At 40.7% G+C, this 23476-nt stretch overlaps 1 protein-coding gene across 4 annotated transcripts in view; it reads right to left on the bottom strand.

The window, feature by feature from the left end:
- Window positions 1-23476, bottom strand: part of ITGB6 (integrin subunit beta 6) — a 114997-nt gene that overhangs the window by 22798 nt on the left and 68723 nt on the right. For all 4 annotated transcript variants that reach the window (XM_057505501.1, XM_036884251.2, XM_057505500.1 and 1 more), the window contains 3 exons: window positions 10416-10505; window positions 4114-4248; window positions 3481-3895 (listed from right to left, as the gene is read on the bottom strand). In XM_057505501.1, the coding sequence (XP_057361484.1) occupies window positions 3481-3895; window positions 4114-4248; window positions 10416-10505 (640 nt within the window). The remainder of the gene's footprint in view (window positions 1-3480; window positions 3896-4113; window positions 4249-10415; window positions 10506-23476) is intronic.

Here is a 23476-nt window from a genome sequence, read left to right as displayed (position 1 = left end):
TTCCAGAAGCAAGATCCAAATCCTAGCTCCAGTACTTCCTATCTGGGTGAAGTCGGGGAACCTACTTAATCTTTTGTGCCTCAGTTTCCTCATCTGTCAGGAGGGATGGTTAGCTGTTTTATAGAATTATTATGAAGATTACATGAGATAACATATAACAATGTTAAGGACAGTGCCTGGTCCATAAGTAAGCAGTATAAAAGTATAAATTATTACCACCATTCCCAAAAACTATCCAGTAGGAAGAATTTGAAAGCAAAATCATCCATTAGTATGAAACTCCTATAATTGTACTGAAAATCCAACCGATGTAAAAGAAATGACAAGTGAGGCAGGTGTCCACCTGTAGGAGACACTGCCACATTCACCGGAGAAAGACAGTCATTTTGGGTTTCCTCTTGTAAACTTGGGTCTATAGGGGTTACTTTTCTGTCTTCATCACCTGGCCTTACAAGACATGGAGTAGGCAATCACAGAACAAAGGAGGTAACCACAAAGATCTCAAAGCTGGAGTCTGATGGCTCCTAATATATACATAGAGTAATTTAGTATGTATTATATATATATACATACTGTAGAGTCATATATTTCTCTAATGAAAGATAAGAGTTGACAGTTTATCAGGATGCACAACATGAAGACATATTCCAACTGCATTTCATAACCTAGTTAATTCATAATTGAACTAATTAATTCAAAGCTAAGAATAGTTAGGTGATTCAGGTCAAAAACCATTAACTTAATTTTTATATGTAAGTTAGTCTCTAAACTACAATTGCTTTCCATTTCTTCCTCAGCAAAAGGGAAACTTACTTTCATGATAGGGAAAGACTTCTATATTGCAGTTTACTCTGAAACATTAATATAATTTATAAAAACTATCAAATGAAATGTGCATTTCCAAATGCTTTGAGAATGGCCAAGTATATCACTGAATGTAAAAATTACTTGGCAGAAACTTAGAAAGCCTTTCCAAGAGCTCCTTTCAGATTTTGAAACCCTCCTTTCTGAGGGCCTTCCAGAACCATCCACCTGGTCACAAAAGTTGCTAATTGCTATCCACAAACAACCAATTATCTAAATTACCTGTTCCTATAACAACAGCAAAACCTTCCTAATGGCTTCCTGCAGCAGTAAGATGATAAACAGAGATCAAGAAAAATTAATCAAACTCTTTTAAAAGGGATAGATCTTTCTGGAATGCCACGGAATGATAACTGTAAGTGCACAATGGCAGGCAGGGTTTTTCTGTAATACTATTTTCCTATTAAGAGTTTCCAGTCTCTCAGAATCAAATATAAAAGGCTAATGGAATTTGGGCAAGGGAAAAAATGTCGATGAAGCCCTGCATCTGTGAGTGCTTACAGATGAATGAGAGAAGGTACATGAAGAAGGTTGTGATAATGGCCTATCAGAGAAGAGGCACAGTGCAGAGATATTAGTTGTAAAATAAGTTAGATCTATTCAAGAACTGAAGATGCAGCATACTAGGGCCTCTGTTGCAAAAACAGCAACCACAGAGTGTCTGTTCACAAGGCCAGGAACAGTTTTTAGCCCTGCACTAAGCACAATGCCAGGCACATAGTAGGTGCTCCACAACTTTTGCTGACTTTGAATAATTGTCTTTACTTTTATTATACCTTTTTAAGGAGAAAGTTACTACTAATAAAGTAATATTCTTTGCTATGTTACTAAAAAATAAAATAGCTTTTGAGAAACAGTAATGGTTGAAGTGGAAAAGTACCCCAAAGTATGAAGGCAATTGGCATTGGGGAAGTTCTCTGAGTCCAACTGAAGAAATAATTGTATTTTCTTAGTGGAAAATACATTTCTTGAGCAATCATGTATCTTATCTGAAGAGAGACATTGTTGTCAGAATTTCTGAACTACAATGTACAGGTCAAGTCTTTTGTTTCTTTCTGTTTGCATGCATGATACAAAATAAAGGGAAAGAACATCAAACAACCAGAAGAACTGTGTTGCCGAACACAGTTCAGCAATTTGCAGTGTCCCAGATCCTCTTTAAGGATTTAAAGGGCAAAATGAAAGTGGGGCTAGTATTGCAATTATATTGCATTAGATTACATTTAGGCTTTTTTTTTTTAAGGTAATTTCAAATGTTTTAAGCACAGATTTTGTTAAAGGATTTCTATCAGAAATGCAACCTGGAATACTGCCGAATACATTCTTTCCAACCTCTGGCTTCAGAGCGTGTCCTGTCTGCCTCTTGTGAAAAGAGGACTGATGTGGATGTCGAAACACACCCATCAAATAAGGAGTTGCCCCTTTGAATAAAAGGGGAGAGAAATGTGTTTCAGTCTGGACAGACCCTAAATTTTTCAGCTCTCGGGAGAAGAAAGAAGGCATTCTCAGAGGCATCTATAGGTAACAACAGCAGAGACAAAGAAATGAAACGTAGGTGTACTTCTAAGGGTATCAAATGGTTTTCAAAGAACCTACAGTTCTTTGAGGCTTCTTTTCTCAGCCCCTTTTATTCCTGAAAATCAGTCCCTTTTATGTGTTCCCAACACTGTGGTTTGAAAACATAACTTGCTTAGTTTTCTCTAAAGGTAATGGCTTTCTGTTTTGAAAAGCTGCTCACACGCTGTGAAAAAGGGAGAGAGGAGCGCTTACATTCAGCAGTCAGTTAATATTTCAACTGTAACACAGATTTATGTCATTTTAAAGTATGTTAACACAATTGTACTTCTTGTCTGAATAGGTTATGCTTAAATATATATGTATATATATCAGAATCATTTTATAATAGTCATGCAATAGATTCTTAAATACAGTGATTTTATATAGAAGGATATTAAACAATAAATACTTCTGCACTTAAAATTTTCCTCGATTTTAAAAAATTCCAAGCAGTTTTTATTTTCAGCCTTTCCATAGACTTCTTCACACTATGTCCTTATTCATCTTTATCATACCCTGTGCCTAACCTAGTACTGTCACACAATAGGTGTATAATAAATATCTGTGGAATGAATGGAGGCCCAGGAAGCCCATTTAGTATTTCTGTGTCCCTCATCCTTGGCAGTATGTTCCTTGAACAGTCTAGCTTTTTATTTTTCCGAGTAATAGTCATTTAAGGAATGGGTCAGATACCCAGCAGTTTGATCCTGAAAAGTCTAGAAGATAATGGGATTCAGAGTACATGCAGTGTTGTGGAATCTGGGTGATAAAATAAAGGAAGATACTTCTATCCTTTACCTACCTACTCGTTGAAAAAGATAATAGAGATGTAAGTTCAGTTGGCAGATGTCACCCCAAGCTAACATGAGAGCCAGAAAAACACAAGAGAAGACCAGTTACCTTACATCTAAAGAATAACTCATTCAGTTAAGCAAATGATAAGCAAATATTTATTGAGCACCTACTATGGCCAGGCAATTGTGGAAGGTGCAAAGGATGCAAAGCCCCCTCTCAGTATTTGCACAGCCACAGCATGAGGTGGGTGGAGACATAGCCTACCTGCACAGAGCAGTCCTTTGTGTCTCACACAGGAGAAATTGTCACACTGGCAGTAAGGCCCATAAATGTTTCCGTAGGGAGACAAATGGCAGATGCACTGCCCACAGTAGCAATCGCCTCTTCCACTGCACGAGGGGTGGCCCGGGGTCTCTTTGCAGGAGTCTGTGCTCAGCATGTCCTCCCCGCACTCGCAGTGGGGACCCATGTGGCCAGGGTTGCAGGCACACACCCCACACTGGAAGGAGCCGCTGCCGTTGTGGCACTTGGGGCTGTTCGCTTCTGCTTCCTTCTGACAGTCACAGCTGCACTGTGGACTGACAAGTATTTCCAGGGCGTCCCCCAGCCCCACAGGCTTTATGACAACACTCCTGCTTCTCTCACAGTTTGGTATACTCACAGTCACGTTGAATAAAGCCTGAAAGAGAAAATACTAATTATCTTCTTTTTCTATCCACCAAAATGCACGGAAGAAGCAAAGCTGCCCAGGGATCAGCTTTGCCAAAAGCATTTATTAAGAGATTTGTGAAAATTGCTTTTGAAATTCTTGAAAGAAAAAGGCCAGCTCCAATGCACTGAGGGAACTTCTGACTTATCTGAATGTGTTTTCAGATGATCTATTGGCCAGGTACTTACTGTGTCTCCCACCTTCATGTGAGAGCATTTCTTCTGGTGTGGAAAGACAGTCCCATTGTTGCACACAGCTGTGAAGGACAGGTTGAGTCCTTCGGTGTCTCCCAGTACTTCCAGTTCCACCTCAGACCGCAGTTCCTTTAGTTAAGACATAAAGAATTAAAGTGACAACCAAAAAATAGAGCAGAAGAAGAATCTGTGAATCATGTGCATTTAACTACAAATGAATACAATTAAATTGGGTCTAAAAGAAATTCACCATATCATTAATGAAGCAAGAAAGCAAGTAGATACACACACACACACACACACACACACACATATATACACACACACGTATTTTATTGAATCTAAGATGCCATCAATTATAAAATATACCATTATTTTACGACAATTAAACTGTGATAGAATACTTCAGGATCCTACTATGCAACATATGAATCAGTCCCATCAGTCTAACCTTGCTTAGAAAATCATTCGATCCATTCTGAGAGATTTGGCAAATTCTCCAGCCGTGAGTTTCATTGGTTGGCAAATAAAAGGCAATTCTTTCCCAAGTAGTGCAGTGACAAAATATAAAAACAGCTTCTTTTACTTGTAACTATCATCATCTCCTAGGTCTCATAAAGCAGCTGGTTGTTGTTTTGCAAGGAATACAGAATTGCAGTCATTCCTTCAATATGAATATTTGCTTCATTGATACCAAATTTGTACCTACCCTGCTGCTCCATTTTGGCACATTTATGCATATACCACAACTTTTCATTTTAATATGAATCACTGTGCAAACTTTTTGAGGGTATTTTAAAGTGACAATTACACTGAACACTTAGAGCACCAATGGTGCATTGAGATAATTGAAGTGTCAACAACATGTACAGTTACAGCCAAGTTCATACGTGTGTAGGCAATGAAAACTACATCTTGACTTCTGCCTGGATGATAGCATTTATAACAAACATTGATTATAAGTATCCCAATTTCAGAGATGATAAAATGTGGGAGAAAATGTGCCTGGAAATCAATATTGGAATGTGTAGAGTACATATTTTCTGTTTAGTGTAGAGTCAGGTCTGGGGGAGTGAGTATAAGACTGGATTTCTGCTGTTAAAATGACTAGCATCTTGCTGAGAAAAACAAGATGGAACCCAGTGAAGCAGTTAACATACAATATCAACCAATGAATCAGTTAGCTGAAAAAAAAAAGAAACCATTGTATAATACAGATGAGGGTTTGGTACAGTAAAGAAAAGAGGGTGGTCAGTGAAGGCTGAAGTATTAGAAGACTGGTCCTTAATGGCTGTTTTGGATTTAGATGTGTTGGGGGGATAGCAATGGTATTTCAGGCAAGAGGACTGGAAGAGAGAAAGCTCAGGGCAGAGAGTGGAATAGGATGAGACAAGTGGGGCTCAGAGGAAGCTGGCATTGCTACTGTCCCAGGAGACACTGGACAACAAGGCGCCCTGAAGTTTGGAGAGATGAGTTAAGACCCACGGGCAACATCTCCTGAAACTTTTTAAGCAGGGGTCAATCTACTTAAGATCAGCTGCAGGGATGTTGTCTGGGAGGCATTTACAGGACAACCTAGTGGAGGGGGGATAAGAAGCCTTGAGTCAAGAAAGCTGGGATGTTGCAGCGCTCGCTTTGGCCCGATGCACGAGTACTGAGAACTGGGGGTTCTGGAATTGGTGATGACGCACACTGCAGGGGGGAAGACTAGACATGAGGCATGTGGTCATGGTAGAAGGGGAGATAAAGGTAAGGTTTTCCAGGAGGAAGAATGTCAAGAAAGGAGGAAGGGACAGCCATTTGTTTGGGGGGAAAGCTCGTGTTATTATTCAGACTTTCTCTATCCCTCTTTCTTTTATAACACAAAAGTCTCTATTCGGGGGACAAAACTGAATTATTAAAAATAAAATAATAATACAAATTGAAAAAAGGTTATGAATTAAGGTAAACTTCAGTTCACCTAAAACCATTTGTATCCCTATACCCATTTCATTGCTGGAATTTTAAAAGCATATGCAGTCAAATTTTCCTTGTGCATAATTTTGCCAATGGCACAGTCAGATGACCTTGTCTTCCTCCAAATCTATGCTGCTGACGGAATTCTGTCTCTCCTCTGCCTTGCTTTCCTACTTGCCCCGTGTCATCACTCCTCAGTGGATGACACAGGCTGACTTTTCAGAGCATGGTCTTTATCAGATACTGCAGTTTCACTTCCCCCCATTGTGTTATTCCTAGTATGTCTTAAGATTTCAAATCTGCCAATTAAGCATTAAAATTACTCTTAATATGTTTTATTTCAACTAGTTACGTTACATATTTATTCATTCAGAAAATATATATTGAGTGCCTATGAAGTAGGCATCTTGAGGTCAGACCCTGTTCTAGGTGCTTGGGAAACAAAAACCACTAAAATAGCTGAACTCTTGTAGTTTAAATTTCAGTGTAGGAAGACAGAAAGAAAACAATATAGTAAATAAGAAAATTATATAGCACACTAGAAGGTGGTAAATGCTATAGAAAAAAGTGTGGGGCAATGAAGATTGACAGAGTGTGCAGTCGGCAAGGGCTGCAATTTTTAAAAAGTAGTCAGGGTAGGAGTCCTTAAGAGAGGGACATTTCAAGGAAGTGAGGAGAAACCGGCCATGCAGATATTTGTGCAAAGAGTGTTCAAATCCGTGCAGAGGCAGGAATATGTCAGACTTGCTCTGGGAACAGAGCAGCAAGAGGGCAAGGGTGGCTACGCTGGAGAAGGAAGTTAGAGCCGAGGGCTAGGAGGTGAGGGGAGTGAGACAGGGGAGGAGATCTGGAAGGTGTTAGTAGTGAGCCAGTATAGAGAGTCCAGCTTTTACTCTAAGTTAAACTAGAAAACAATTGGGCTTTCCTACAGGAGGGTGATATGAGCTGACTTAGAAAATTCTAGCTGTTCTTTTGAAAACAGAATGTAGGAAACCAAAGGTAGGAAGGTGAAACCGCATTTGGGAGGCTTTTGCAGTAGTTCAGGGGAGTCCAAGTCCTGGATGTGACTGGGGTGAGGGCAATGGAAGCAGTGACTAGGTCAAATCATTAATAATTTTGAAGAAGAGCCAATGAGACTTTCTGACGGATTAAATGTGCAGTGTAAAGGAAAAGGTGGGGGAGTCAAGGGCTGTTTCAAGCTTTCTGTCTCTAGCAACGGGAAAGAAGAAATTAGCTAGAGAAGGAGAAAACTATTGGTGAAGCATGTTTGAGTGAGTCAGGTTTCCTCTCCTGAGCTGCCAGCTAACGAATCAACCGAGTTCCTAGACATTTACTCTTGGATGTCTGCTGGGGAAATACAGCATGGTTGCTGGGCAGCACTGAGGGCCACTTGGAGATGCCCGATCATGAATTTAAAGTGACACTGGTCAACATGAGTGTATGGTTTTCCCACTGCCATTCAGCCGTGCGGAGTGGATGGACAGTTGGATTTAACCAGGACCAAGGTTGGCCCAGCAGCCTCAGAGGAACACTAAGGGGCAGGGGAGCTGCGAGTGGGTCTAAGGGGCGATCAGAATGACTGATTGAAGCTGGGTCCCAGGCAAGAGAGGATATCAAGGGGATGAGCAACTGTAAAGCGAGGGTGAGGTCGAGTTGCTGAGATCTTGGACTGGAGGAAGCATTAGGGGAACAAGCCGGGGTGGGCTGAGAAGATAGGAAGGGGTGAGCAGGCAATGGGCTGCATGCAGCTGAAATTAAGGAGCAGTTTGTTGGCAGCAACGAGGTCTAAGTTAGGAGAGGAACGGTTTGGGAAGGTGGGTAAGCGGAAAGAGAACGAGATCATTTTAGAATCAGAGTTCAAGAAACTGAAGAGGCCAGGGTATGAGAAGAATTATATACATATACTTAAACTGAAAACATCAAGAATGAGGGAGGAGTAGTGTTGGAGGCAGTGGCACAGTGGGCCAGGAGCTGAATGAGAAATGAGGGAAATGACCTGAAGGTCTGTAGATGACAGCAATTAGGAGCAGTGGATGACATCATCTGACCAAAATGAGGTCTATCTCAGCATTGATATCATTGGACTGTCACATTGCAAATTTCACAAATGTTTGTCTGTTTCATCATCTCATTCATTTGATTATTGAGCATCTACTGTGAACCAGGCAAAAAAAAAAACACAAAAAACAGAGCCCCTTCTGCTTTGGAGCTTAAATGCCAGTAGAGGAGCTGACTTTTGGGAACACTAATGTTTCCATAGCTTTTATCACGTGGTTGGGGAAGGAAGGAAATTAGTGAAGGGTGGTCAGATGATTACATATCTCGTGTTTAAGGTTTTTTTTAAGTCAGTATGGCACTGTCAAATACTGAAGTTTGTGATCACAGATTAGAAACACAAATTATCTGCCTTTGCCTGAAGAGAAGTCAGTCAGAAGCATTTTATGTTTTTTTCTCTCTCAATGTATTCTCTTTCCTTCTCTCTTTTTATAGACTGGAAAGAAATCCAGTCTATGAATCCACATGTTTTAAAGTTCTTTTGTAATACATTTGAAAATAATGGAATAGAAATTTGAACTAGTGCCAAGAAGATCTGTTGCATACTTCACCCTGTGGATCATAAAGTTTGAATAATAACTCCAGAGCAAGATTGTTTGGTATGAGAATAACAGACATGTCTTTGTATTTTTGAGACAGCAAAATTAAGGACACAAGATTCACTTCAAATGTTTGATGTCTTGATTTCAACAAACCCTGTAAGTTACGTGAGTGATTTGGGACCGTACAGGGAGATATAACGTCTGACAGAGCAAGCAGGGGTATGGAGGGGGAAATATTTTGACAATTTCCTGTTTTCTAATTTACTCAATTCCTTTGAAGATGTTAGTGGCCAACAATTCTAAGAGTGCTGAGTTAAAGACAATTGAGTGTGTTCGATTCAGTGAAGGATTGCTATGTGATTTGATTCTATGCACTAAAACTTTAATTAGTGCATGAGAAGAAGGAAGATGTTTATAGTATTTTGTTGACAAGCTTTCCTGTCTGGAAGAATTTCAAGCATGATCTAATGTGGTGATTTTTGATATGAGCTAAGAAAACTGAAGTTTCTGAGGATGTGAGTGAAAAAAACTTTAACCTACAATTTTACTTGACACATCTGCATTTTATCCTCTGAGGTAATAGAGTTGAAAAGCCATATCTTGCTTTTCCCCCTTAAGATGAGTTTCAAAGTTGGTGGTCAAAATCACTGGGGAGTTTTTTCAAAGTTTCTAGCTCTTCCTTCCCTTAAACTTCTCCTAAGAGGTTTGTGAGAGGAACCTGAATACATTTATTTTTTAAAAAGCTTCCCAAATCATTCTGAAATGTCATTTAGTTAAGGAACACTAGTTCAGCATATCCTAAGTATTGGCATTGAGCACATATGGGTAATATATTCATAATTTTAAAACATCAGAAGTCAGAATGTTATTCATTTGTTATTATATAATTGCTGTTCAGAGCAAATATTAGAGCTTTATAAAATTTTACTTTTTCATTCCTGTCCTAATTTAGAGCTACATCTTTGTCTATGCATATATGTGTGTGTGTGTGTGTGTGTATTTTTTCTTAGTAAAGAAAGACAAACCAGCAGGGTTGGGGGCAGTGGGCAGGGGTGATATTTAGGAACCCAAAAAAAGAAAAAAAAGGGGGGGCAAGTGGCCATCCACTGTTGACTGAGTTATGAAATGGGGACAAAAGAGAACATAGTGGTCCTGTATGTATAGGTCTTATTTTAAAGGAGGAATTCTATCCTCAGGTACTAATTTACAAAGTCACAGTAAAAAATTACATATACATAGAAAACCATAAGACCAGTGGGAAACTTCCCTGGTTCCTCAAAGTAGAGAATCCACAAAGCCGTGTTCCTGGTATTTTTTTCCTGGAGTTACGATGTGTTCCAGTAAGCCTGTGAAGTTAGATCTCCACATGACTCTCTTATTCACTAGCAATTTAAACTTGATTATTTCAGGCAGAGAAGAGGGGAGCTTAATTGTATGACTCCTGGAGATTTTTCATTAGAATTAAAATTTTGCAGGTGACAGCTCTGCTCTTGGTTGTTATAAGAACAACCTGAACTTTATGATCAGGCTTATGCTTTTCCTACCTTCTGCCCCACTTTTCAGGAAGAACATCTGCAAATGAACAAAATTTATATTTTGGCTTCATTAGTGCAAAGAGATTTTCTTTGGATAAGCACTCTCTCTGCCAACTAATGAGAGTGTGCTTAATTGCCAAAAACACATCTTAGTTTTATGAATACCACAGAAATAAATAAGTAAAAAGCCAGTTGTAAAATGTCATACTTCATAAGCTGAGATGATCAGCTGGAGAATGTTTCCGGAGTCCTTCTGAAGTAGCCCTACTGTAGCTCCAGGAATGAGTTTTGCATAATTCTGTAAACAAAAAAAAAGAGTAAGTCAGTTTCACTCTAACTGAGAAGCGGTGAAGTGTGGGGTTCTTCCTGCTGGTTGCGAACGCCTGTTTCACTGGTGGGGGGGAAATAATCGATGGGTGTTTGTCCTGCCACTATCAGTTGCCCTTGTTGCTCTCAGGTGGGAAATAGACCAGCCAGAGTCGCCGCCAGGGAAATCCGGGGTCTGCGTTTGCCTTAGACTTGGGCTGTGATTTACCTCAGGGTGGGAATCAAATGTCAAACAACAGTAACACTTATACAATGTCTTCCATTCGCGGATTATCCCTTTGTTCAGGAAATTCTGAGCATACTTCCAGGAACTACCTTCTCTTCTTACATCGTCGTGGGAACCAAGGTTGGCACACACAGGCCCTCATGGACAGCGGGTCGCTCTGCAAGTCATTCAGCCCAGGGCTCTGAATTACCAGCTGCTCGGTGGAGAAAAGGCGTGAACTCCTTGGAGCTTGCTGTCAGTCATCCATTTCCTAGCAGTAATGAGGAGGCCCTCTCCTAGGGATGCCAGCTGGGTTGGTTGGCATCGCTCCCCACTCCTCGCGACTGAGTCAGCACCCAGCTCTAAACAGGCGGCTTCCTCCACCTACATCGCCTCTCCTGAGACAGCGTTCCCACCCGAGAACCCACTGCATTAGTTCATCAACATCCAGGTACCCAGCACGGCCAGGAAATGAGACATTGCAAAGAAAGACATTTTCTAGACAGCTGAAAGTTACCCATCCCTTAAGTTTTATGTTTTAAAACTTGATTTTTCAAACAAAAAGTGTCCCAAAGTGTACAATACACATTCTTGTCTTCTTATATAAAGACTTGCAGGCATACTTTGACTCTTTTCCTTGAAGAAATAAGGTCATACTTATTTAAATAACCAGAGCTCTGTAATCATCAAAGGCTTCTGAAATCCTTGGGTAGATCACACCCACACCAAGCGGCCCCAACTGTTCTGTTTGTGCTTCTTTCCTTTGCTTTCAAATAGTTTCTGTCTTCTCCTTATTACACTGTAAGGTCCTGCTCGCTTACCAATTTACTCATTTATTGCTTTACTGGTACATTCACCAACATCTATTAAGTAGGGCTTCATACGCTCTGCTTTAGCGCGAAGAGACAACCACCCTTTCTGCCAGCTGCGGTCTTCTAAGTTGCTGTGGCTGTGAAATCAGATGATTGAATTCATGAAAATCGTACGTAGAAAAGAGAAATAAGCTTTGAGTGAAGGATTTAGAGCATTTCAAATAGTTCAAACAGAATGATAGCCTATTTTATGACAAAGAAGCTATAGGTAGTTTAGAAAATGCACAAAACTAAACTAGAATAAATAATTATCATTAATTGTAATTGTGATACTAAGTAAATAAATCAGGACAAGGGGACCTAAGAAGGGGAATAAATGAAGGCAGGATGACATTAGAATGCCAGCATGGTCTAGGAGGTCCAGGGGCACGTGCTAGAGGTGGGTCCTGGGTTAGGTCCAAGCTCTCTACACCTCTTGTATGGAAGAATGTGCTTTGGCTTTAATTCGTGGGTTTTGTAAAGTTCCACTTACTCCAGCGTTCATAACTGTGTTTAAGTTGGAAGTGGATGGAAATCTGAACTCGTAAGTGTCAGTTGTCCTTGTGCCTCGACACTGTGCTTTATTAGTGAAGGGGCTGTGGGCAGTCATCTGGGTACCAGTCCTCCCATCACTCGTGCCCCATTTCACGGCCCGTTGAGTGTTGGCCCTACTTGGTTTCCCTGAGTCAGGTAAACTTGTCAAATATGAGGACGGTACCAGGTCACCGCCTTACCTTTCCAAATAAACACATGTCAGAAGGGCCCTGAAGCATGAGACCTGCGGTTAACAGTGAACACCCAAATAGGAACTTGAATTTCACTCAAGTGGAGCTGGAATGTGTGTAAATTTAACTGGGTCTCAGAAGAGGAGGCAAAGGGAACCTTTAGAGCTTGACAAAGAATGGTTTAGATCCTTTGGGAAAAGAATTTCAAGGCTCTTAGCTTTGCATGAAACTACTGTTCTGGAAAAATATCCTGGTATCCCCAAGGCTGAGGTATAATGGGTATTTTCCATATGTGCTAGTTTAAGTGGCCTCCAGACTTTGGGTTAATTCGTGGTTAACAAAGCCAAATCCATCTACTTCCTAAAGCATAATTATGATCCTGCATGGGGTGTGACATTCGGTGTTTGGCTATTAGGACAAGTGGTTTAACAGTAATCACATTTGCCAACTGCCACTAGAGCGAGGGCATAAAAGAGCCAGCAGCCAGCAGCAGTACCCAGTGGTAACACTGACAACTGTGTAGAGGAAAACTATTAATTAATTTCTGGATGCTGATTCCCCCCAAAAGCATCACAAATAACTAGTTAAAAACATGGACAATTTGGCTTCCTGATCTATCACCGTAAAAAATTATATTTTAAATCTTGTAGTATTATGATTACTGTAAATATCATGTGTCAAATGCCTTTCTTTGATTAAAGCCCTGTAGTGCTATTGTAAGTTGTCCTGATTGAACATGTTTAACATTAGGAAAAGGATGATTCTCGCATGTCTGGATGTGATAAATTACAGTACCGTGACTGTAAAAGATAACTCTTGGATATTAGAAATGGTGAACTCTGAAAACGCAGTGTTGCATGGGCTGATTAGAAATGGAAACTCTTATACTTGAACTTGAATTCCCTGTTATCTGTCCGTGGATTACCTGTGTTACAGATTTTCCTCCTCTCCTTCCCACCACGCCACCCGGGAGCTCCTGAGGGTGCTTTTCTCATGTTTGCAAGGTTGGCCTCTTCTGATTGCCTCAGTTTCCTTACCTTTCTTCATCAAGCCCTATTTATTCACTCTGCCCTCATCTCATAAGATTTCTTATTTGTCCAACAGTCTGCATTTGTTTTCTGGAAACCTCCTGCTTGTCAAAGTGGGAGAATGAGAGATGGACAGGGGATCACTTAGTGGGCAGGCATGAAAGGATACCGCAGAAAGTGCCTGAATTCACCCCGCACATTTTGGGCTCCTCTCAGAGAGTACCTCCAAGTTCAGGGCCTCTTGGCATCTGGCTGCCAGGACCAGCTGCCAGGCGCACCTCCTGCTTGGCTGAGGCAGAGGAATGTGCAGATGTACACCCACCACCCCAGCCAGCTGTGGGCGGGCTGGTGGTTGGCTTGTTTTTCCGAGAGACTGATGTTGAGGACCTCGGCCAACCCCCAGATACTTGGGGTGCTATCTTGGCTTCCTCCTGGATGGAAGGGACAGCTCCTGACGTGCCCTTTGCTCCTGCTTTAACTGCACTTCCTGCTGGGTTCACTCTCCTCTTCAGGTTCCCAGTCTGGCTGTGGTCTGGGACATAGTGTTAACTGCATTCTTGCTGGGCACCTTGATCGGGTTTCTGCCTTGGGTGGTGACTCTCTGGACCACCTTTGTGACCTATCTGGTGGAGTCTCAAAGACCCCTCACCACTCAAACTCTTTAGCCACCATTTTATTGGGACCACACTACTCATGCCCCTCGTCAGAGTGGGAAGTCAGAAGTTGACTTGCCATATATCGGCTAGTGGCATTTTAATAAAGAATTTGTAAAACCAAATATTTAGAGCAACCTGCTGCTTCTCCTTAGATTCTGTGCCTGCTTAACTCTTTCTGTGAAATCTCACTAATATGGAGGGATTTTATACTCAGCAGTGTTTATTTATACCATTAAGCAATGTCAGTGGTTCTTGTCTTTTTTTTTAATGGATTTTTTAAACTGGAATAAAGCTGATATACAATATTATTTTGGTTTCAGAAGTACAGCATAGTGACTTGATAATTATATACATTACTAGATGCTTGCCATAGTAAATGTAGTTACCTCCATTACCATACCAAGATATAACAATATTATTGATTATATTATATATGTTATACGTTCATTCCTATGACTAACTTATTTTACAACTTACAGTTTGTACCTCTTTATTCCCGTCACCTATTTCACCCATCCCCCCCCAGTCTCTTCCCTACAGTAACCAACAGTCTATTGTCATTATTTATGGATCTATTTCTTTTTTGTTTATTTATTTTGTTTTTTAGATTCCACATATAAGTGAAATCATATGGTATTTGTCTTTCTCTGCTTGGCCTATTTCACTCAGCATGATACCCTCTAGATCCATTCATGGAGTCACAGAAAGCAAGATTTCCTTCTTTATCGTGGCTGGGTAATACTCCATTGCATATATGTACCACATCTTCTTTATCCATTCTTCTATTGATGGGAATTTGGGTTGCTTCCATATCTTTGCTATTGTAAGTGATGCTGCAATGAACATAGGTGTGCATATATCTTTTCAAATTAGTGATTTTGTTTTCTTTGGGTAAATTCCTAGAGGCGGAATTGCTGGGTCATATGGTATTTCTAATTTTAGCTTTCTGAGGAATCTCCATATTGTTTTCTATAGTGGCTGGACCAATTTACATTCCCACCAACAGTGTAGGGGGGTTCCCTTTCCTCCATATCTTTGCTGACACTTAATTATTTCTTGTCAGTGTTTCTGGTCTTAAACTCTACTTGTTAAATACTTCTTACAAAGTACTTTTCCTAAAAGGTTGGTTTGTATAGATTGAGAACCCACGATGTCATATAATCTTTTCAAGGGTATTTTCTCTAATCTTTCATGTATTTCTTCTTTTTTGTCATTACCTTGTATCTCTTCAGTTAAGTGACTCCTGTTTGCGCATTTTCTTTCTCTCTCGGAAAGCTTAATGGCAGTATAACACACATGCACAGTGTACAAGTAATAAGTACATAGTTAAATGAATATTTAGAGAGTAAACAAGCATGTGTAACCACCACCAAGATCAAGAAATAAAACATAATCAGCCCTTTGGAGCCCTCCCTTGGACTGCCTCCCTGTCATTATCCTCTCCTAAAAGCCTACCCATGATTTTGAAATTTATCACTTCAGAAGTCAGGGGAGAGATCTTTGTGGCCTTAGGAATAACAAAAATGTCTTATGTAGGACACCAAAAGCACTATATGTAAAGGAAAAGATTGATAAATAGGACTTAAAATTAAGAATTTCAGTTCTAAAAATATGCCTTTAAAGAATAAGAAGGAGCCATTGAGTGGGAGAAAATATCTATAATATATGCATCTGACTCAGTGCCAGATTACCTAAACAACTCCTACATATCCACCAGGAAAAGACATCTGGATAAAAAAAAGATAGGCAAGTGGCAAGAGTTTTGGAAAAGTGCTTAACGTCTTTAATTGCAAGAGCAATATAAATCAAGACTACAATGAGCTGCCAGTGTGTACCCACTAGAATGGCTAAAATTTTAAAAACTGATGATGCTCTCACACACTTCTAGTTGGAGCCTAAATTGGTACACGTACTTTGGAAAACTGGCGGTAGCTGTGAATGCAGAACCCGAGCCCACGTCCTAGCAGTTCCACTCCTAGGTACATGCACACAGCAGAAATGAACCCATAATGTGCAACTGCTCTGAGACAAACAAATGCGTAGAGAGGCATTCGTTCTTACTGTTGTCAAGAGGATGTTTCTGGTTCATCAAGACGTTACCTAAATCAGAGAAAGGGCAGGTAATTCTTCAAGCGTCTCAGATCTCGCAGGTGTTTGCCCACAAAGAGTAATCAGTTCCTTCCTGGACTGCTTCTACCTGGGGATAGACCTCACAGCACAATCTGCCCCCTTCCGGATTTCTCTCCTTTCTCAGGAGCTGGTTCTAGGACCAAGTCCTCATGAGCTGCAGGTACCAATTTAGGGGCCACAGAACAAGACAAGAGAGGTCCTCCCAGGCCTCCAGGAATTCCCCACACACCTCCTGCCTTTTAACGTTGGCATCCTCAGAAACCCAAAGTTCTTGGAGCATCTGTTGTTGTGGTGACTCGGGGATGCCTCAAGGAAGTGGCGGGAATGCATGGGGAGGGGACCACATTGTTCTTTATCTCCCCGGTTCCATACAGCTCACTGGTCTGGTGCAATGAGTCCATGCTGTAGGCAGGGCTAAAGGTGCCTAGAACCGGCCTCCTACTGCAATCTGGGGAAGAATAGCTAGAGAAAACATTTGTATCTGGCAGTGCCATCTCTCATTCTTCACAGAACACTATTATTTAGGTGCCATCATTATCCCTGTTTTACTGCCAAAATACCGAGGCCTGGAGAATTTCATTAACTTGCTCAGGGTTATCCAGCTAGGAAGCAGTAGAGCAGGACCCACCTGCCCTCTCTGCCCTGGAGCCAGGTCTCTTAACCAGGCCACTGAGGGGGGGGTGCCTGCCAATGGCTATCCTCATCTGGTGATGCCACGTGTGAGCCTGAGACAGGTAATGAGTAAGCCTAAATTATGGAGTGTATTCATTGCCTGGGGCTGCTGGAACTAAGTAGCACAAAGTGCGTGGCTTCAACCAACACAAATTTGTCTCACAGTTCTAGAGGCCAGAAGTCTGAAACCTTCATGCTCCCACTGAAACTTGTAGGGGAAAAAAATCTGTCCTTGCTTCTTCCTAGCTTCTGGGGGTTGCTGCCAGTGTTTGAGGTTCTTTGGTTTCTAGTTGCTTTGCTCCGATCTCTGCCTCCAGCATCACATGGCATTCTCCATCCTGTGTCACCACTGGATTCTTCTCTTCTCCTCTGATGCCACTCATTGGATTAAGGGTCTACCTTGCTCATGTATGACCTCATATTAATTACATCCACAAGGCCCTATTTCCAAATAAGGTCACATTCTGAGGCACTAGGTGCTAGGACTTTAATATATCTTTTGGGGGACACAATTCAACTCAAAACATTTTGGTAGGGTTCTTTTGATTTCTTTCACCTTTAAACTCAGTTTTAGCTGGAGATGTGAGTACCCTGCCAGGTCACAGAGCTAATAAGTGGTAAAAACAGGTCTTGACTTCAAGGCTACGGCCCACTCGGCTCCATCAGGTCCCGGCTGTGCTGCGCCAGGGACTGACACAAAAGCCAACTGTCATTGAGGGCGAGGCTTATTAGAAAATTAATGAGATTGTATTTATATATAGGGGCTTAGAAGATTATAGAACACTTTCTTATCCAAATCAAAAAGAAAGGAAGAAAAAGGGTTGTGGCTATAATCACTTTCAGACTGAAGGCTACATCTTGAAAGAAATGTAACAAAGAGCAAAAGAAAAGAGGCAAAATTTTTTTGCCCCTGGGGGACTACATTGTGCTATTTATCTGGTCAAAGGAAAACAGCTCTTTGCTGGTGATGCGAGGCTTTCATGGACAGCGTGCTTCTTCCAGAGCTGGGAGTGGGCTGGGTTTGCTGAAATAAGTCCTGTTTCTGAAGCCAACCTGATCTTTCTTCCCGTGAGATCTTTCATTCTGTGGGGTTTTATTCTACTGGTTCCCATGTTCATTATCAGTAAATGCAGGGCTCCAATATTATGCAAAAGTTTACCCCCAGGCTCCCCGGTGTTACTAGGACACCCAAGATTCCAGAAAGAATATGTAATTGTGGCTGGCACAAGGTAACGGGAATGTCTGCCTCTGGGTTGCGTGGTATCTGCTTTGCCTTCAGGCTTTCAATGGTCAGCATTCCACAGCCAGGCAGGCGGCGCTGGGAGTGTGCTAATTAGATCAGGTGCTTGATCTTGACGCGTGCACCAGCAACGACGACGAGGTAATCGGCTTCGGAACTTTGGAGCATTACCTGTCCGTCTCCCAGTCTGGCCCAGAATGTAATTATCTTGTCAGCCAAGAAGCCGTAGCGCACAGCTGAAGAGTGCTCGGCAGCAGTGACCGAGTGATAAGGGAAGACGAATGGACCCACCGTGCATGACTGTTCTGAGACAAACAAATGCACAGAGAGGCACGGGAGGATGGGGACTTAGAGAACAAAGAGGCCGTATTGAGGACTGGTTCCTAAGGATATACTTTTCAGATCTTCTCTTAATAAGATTACCCTGCCTTTTGAGAGGGACAGCCAACCTTTGCCTGTGAATGCAAGTCCCAAATCTTTTAGAAAGCTCTTTTAAAATGGGAAGGGATGTTGGATGCAGTAGCCACCTCTGCACTTTGCAGACCAAATGGCAGGTAATAAAACTTCGAAGGATGCCGAGGAGGAACACAATGAAGGGGGCCAGAAAATCGAACACAGGTGTGCGTACAAGGACTGCTAAGGAAGTTGCGCCCTTACTGCTGAAATGAGGGGTGTGGACCAGCCACAGCAGCATCTGGAAGCTTGTGAGGGAGGCAAAATCTCATTTTTAATATGCTGAGGAAACGTGCCATTCTGTTTTTCCTTGATGGCTGCACCAATTTGCATTCCCACCAACGGGGTATGAGGGTTCCCTTTCTCCATGGCCTCGCCAGCACTTGTTATCACTTGTCTTTTTGATGATCCCATTCTGACTGTTGTGAAGTTTTATCTCATTGCCATTTTGATTTGCATTTCCCTGATGATTAGCAATGTTGATGGTCTTTCCATGTGCCTTTTGATCATCTGCAGGTCTTTGGGAAAATGTCTATTGAGACCCTCTGCCTATTTTTTAATTGAATTGTTCAGTTTTTTTGCTTTGAGTTGCATGAGTTCTTAATATATTTTAGATATTAACCCCTATGGGATATATGATTTGCAGATATTTTCTTCCGTTCAGTAGGTTGTCTTTGTTAGTGATTTCCTTTGCTGCACTGAAGTGTTTTGGTTTAGTGTAGGTAGTCCCTCTTGTTTATTTTTGCTTTTGTTTTTGGATTAAGATCCAAAAAACCATTGCCAAGCCTGATGTCAAGGAGCTTTTCACATGTTTTCTTCTAGGAGACTTGTGGTTTCAGGTTTTATGTTCAAGTAATCCACTTTGCATTAATTCTTGTATATGGTGTAAGTTAGTCCAGGTCATTCTTTTGCATGTGGCTGTCCAGTTTTCCAAACACCATTTATTGAAGAGACTGTCCTTTCCTCATTGCATATTCCTCCTTTGCTGTAGGTTAATTGACCATATATGTATGGGTTTATTTCTACCAATTGATTCAGCAGTTCCACTTCTCAGTATTTATCCAAAAAAAATGAAAACACTAATTTGAAAAGACATATGTACCTCCATGTTCATTGCAACATTATTTACAATAGCCAAGATACAGAAATGACGTAAGTGTCCACAATAGATAAATGGATAAAGAAGATGGAATATTATTTAGCCATAACAAAGAAAGGAATCTTGCCATTTGTGACAACATGGATGGACCTTGGGGACATTAGGCTAAGTGAAAGAAGTCAGACAGAGAAAGACAAATACCGTATTATTTTACTTATATGTGGAATCTAGAAACCAACAAAACAAACAAATCAGAACAACGAAGCCAAGCTCATAGATTCAGAGAACAGATTGGTAGCTGCCAGAGAAGGGATGGGTGGAAGGTTGATGAAATGGATGAAGGGAGTCATAAGGTACAAATTTCTAGTTATAAAATAAATAGGTCATGGGGATGCAATGGACAGAATGGTGACTATAGTTATAATACTGTAGTGCATATTTTGAAAGTTGCTAAGAGAGTAAATCTTTAAAGTTCTCATCTCAAGAAAAGAAAATTTTATAGCTATATATGGTGACAGACTTATTATGGTGATCATTTTTCAGTGCATGCAAATATTAAATCATTATGAATTACACCTGAAATCAGTGTGTTACATGTCAATTACATCTCAGAAAAACATTAAAAAAAAAGAAAGAAATGCAAAATCTCAGGCCCCAGCCCAGACCTCCTGAATTGGAGTTTGAATTTTAAGAAGATCCCTTGGTGATTAGAGACACCTGAGGAGCTTTAAAAAACCACTGATCCCAGAGATAGTGATTTAATTAGATCAGGGTGTGACCTGGCATTAGGTGTTGTAGAAAGCTCCCCAAACAATTCTAAGGAGCACCAAAATGTAAAAATGGCTGGCATAGAAGTCTGTCTGCATAATTCATGTTGTCAAGTAGATGCTTCCAGGAAGGGCTGGAAAATAGAGGCATTGGGTTTTTAAACCCGCACACCCATAATTTATAAGGGATCCTCAGTCTGTCATTCACCTGTGACATCTGTTGTCTACTCAAAAACAAAAGTGGTGTTTCAAATGCTTGCTGCCTATGGAACAGCAGCACATTTACCTCCCTTAGCGTTCAAGGCTGAGGGCTCTGGTTCTAACCAACCTTTCCCAGTCCATCCCTTTGCACCCCAGAAAAGACTTCAGGGGTGGAGGGGTAACAGAATCCCAGAATTCCCTGGGGCTCTGAGAAAGCACAGGGAAGGGTAATTACACAGCTTGGAGCCACTGCTGTACAGGGAGGAGAGCGAAGAAACCCATCTGGCTCACAGCTGTTGAGCGCTCACCTATGGGGCATTCTCAGGGATAAGGAAACAGATGCCCGAAATAATTTGTTGGTTCTGTTAAACTTACCACATGAATGTGTAAAAACCTAACCAAGTATCATTGGTTACTATGGGCAAAGTAACCAAGTACATAAAAATGTCATAATTGTGGGTGTTCTGGGGCTCCTGGTGGGAGGTGAGCACAAGTTTGTTTTTATTTTAAAGCAGACACCCTATAGTATGGCAACCACAGATTCTGAATTTTGTAGAATGACCATGATTTCATCTAATGTTATTCCTGTCAATAAAAGTGATCATTCAACATATAACTAAATGCAATTCAACTTTTATGCCTTTATAAAACTGTAAATATATAAACTCATTCAAAAAATCTGAACCTACTTCAGATGTATAATATGATGCCGAATATGTTAAAATATGTAAATGAATGCAAAGAAAAAAGAGAAAACTTATTCTAACATGTCAAGAATGGTTAGCTATGTCTAAGTGGTGAGTTTATGAGTGATCTTGATTTTCTTTGTGCTCTTCTGTATCCCCTTGTTTTTCTTCCCATGCAAATAACATGTATAAATTTTATCATCAGAAAAAGTGTGTGGTGGTTTTTATTTTTTGACCACATGTTCATTGTTGGTAGAAGCACTTTGGCTGATACAAGCACTTTGGAAAGCAACTTGGATGCACTCAAGAGAGTTGAAGATGCTATCCCCTTGGGGCCCAGGGACTCCCCTTCTAGACATGGATCCTCAGTAGAGAATGCGTGCAAAGATTTGCATGGAGGCAGCATTTGTGATGCTGCCCAGTTGGAAGCGCTCCGATGCCAGTATATACACTTAATGGAATATGCATAGCAGTGGAACATGGTAAGCTGGAGTTCATGTATCTCCAGGGATAAGCCTCAAAAGTAACATTGAGAACAACAGCGTGAATGTGCTCAATGCCACAAAACCATATGCTTAAACATGGCTTAAATGGTAAATTTTAGGTTATATGTATTTTATCTTAATAAAAAAAAAAGACCCTGAAACATAACATTGGATAAAAAAGGAAATTGTAGACATACTATGTACAATATGAAATTAAACCTAGCTCAAACGATGTAGTTATTTATGGATATATGTTTTTTTAATGTGATAAAAAGTAAACATGGAATCATGATAAATAGTTAGTTCAGGATACTGATTATTTCTGTGGAAGGGAAGAGGGGAGGTGGGGTCAGGACTGAGCAGTTACATAGCAGGCAACTACATCTGGAAGGTTTTATTTCTTTAAAAATATCTGAAGCAAATTTGGTGGCACATTGTTAAGATTTGAGAAAACTGGGTAGTAGGTATGTTGGTGTTTCTTATATTACTCTATTTTTTCAATATGCTTGGACTATAGTATGATAAGAAATGTGTAGCCTTTGTCAGACTGTGTCTCCTTTTCCCCCAGGTTGGAGCTGTTTTGATGTGTTGGCCAACGGCATAATGCTCCAACAAACCGTGTGACCTGTGCTTACCACTCAGAGCTTAAATAGCCCACGAGGCAGAATCCAAATGTCTTTTCTCACATGCAGCTGGCTTTGTTATTTGGGTTCTATAGCCATAACACAGAGATTAAATGATAAACTGAGTTAAAATGACCCCTCACTGCCACCCAAGAAGCCCTCAACAAACCGTCCCTATGATTCTCATAGTCATGGTTGCATATCATCTCTGTTCCTCGGTTTCCACAGATATATAGTGAAGGGCTTAGTCCAGCACTATGATACTGTTAGCAGCCAAGGTAGTTTTATGATTGCCAATTAATTTGCTGCACCTCCTAAGAAAGATGGTAAAGAGAAAAGAGTAAAAACATTGACAGATAGGAAAACTCTGGCCCTTCAGCAAAATTCTGTCTTCAGTGCTCTTTCTAGAACACAACCTCTAAAATATCCTCATACTGTTCTTTAGACAAAATATTGCTCTACAAGTCTCTTAAGGCTCTATGACACTTCTTGAGGCAAGCACTGTCTTATTCTCCATAGTCACAAACGCTGGCTTGGCTTATAGGAGGTGATCATGAAATGTTTGATGAATGAATGAATGAATGAATGAGTGAATGAATGAATGAAGTCAATGGCATCTTGGTCCAAGTGATCCCCTAGACATTCTGGCGATTGTGTAAAACTTGAAATATTTAGGACTTGTATTGATGAAATCCCATTTTATATTTCTTCATGGGTTGGCCTAATAGGCCATCTCCTTAATACCCTACTTTAAATCTGTATCTTTTTTTTTTCTGTATGTTAATTTTCCATATTATGAGTATTTGAGTTCTTTAAAAGAAAAGTACTATGTGTAATCTAAGGGGTAACTACTAATGACTTTCCATGGTTGTGATTTATCAATTAGTCTGGAAAATACTTCTGATAACTTTGCTCTGATAATCTGACGACCTGCTTGGGCCCCTATCCCCCGTGCTTTAGACACACCACTCTATCCTAACAACCACAGGGACATTAATTAGTGGGCATAGATACAGTGACTAAACTGGAAGTGTCTGTTACCAATATATCTTGTCTAACTGCTGTTGGACTACACTACATCATAAACACCTGGTCATATAATAATTATTGTTATGAACGTC

The sequence above is a fragment of the Manis pentadactyla genome, chromosome 8, assembly GCF_030020395.1.
Source record: "Manis pentadactyla isolate mManPen7 chromosome 8, mManPen7.hap1, whole genome shotgun sequence".
Classification (NCBI taxonomy): Eukaryota; Metazoa; Chordata; class Mammalia; order Pholidota; family Manidae; genus Manis; species Manis pentadactyla.
The sequence above is the reverse complement of the archived record's forward strand: the minus strand, read 5'-3'. Positions and strand labels throughout refer to the sequence as shown.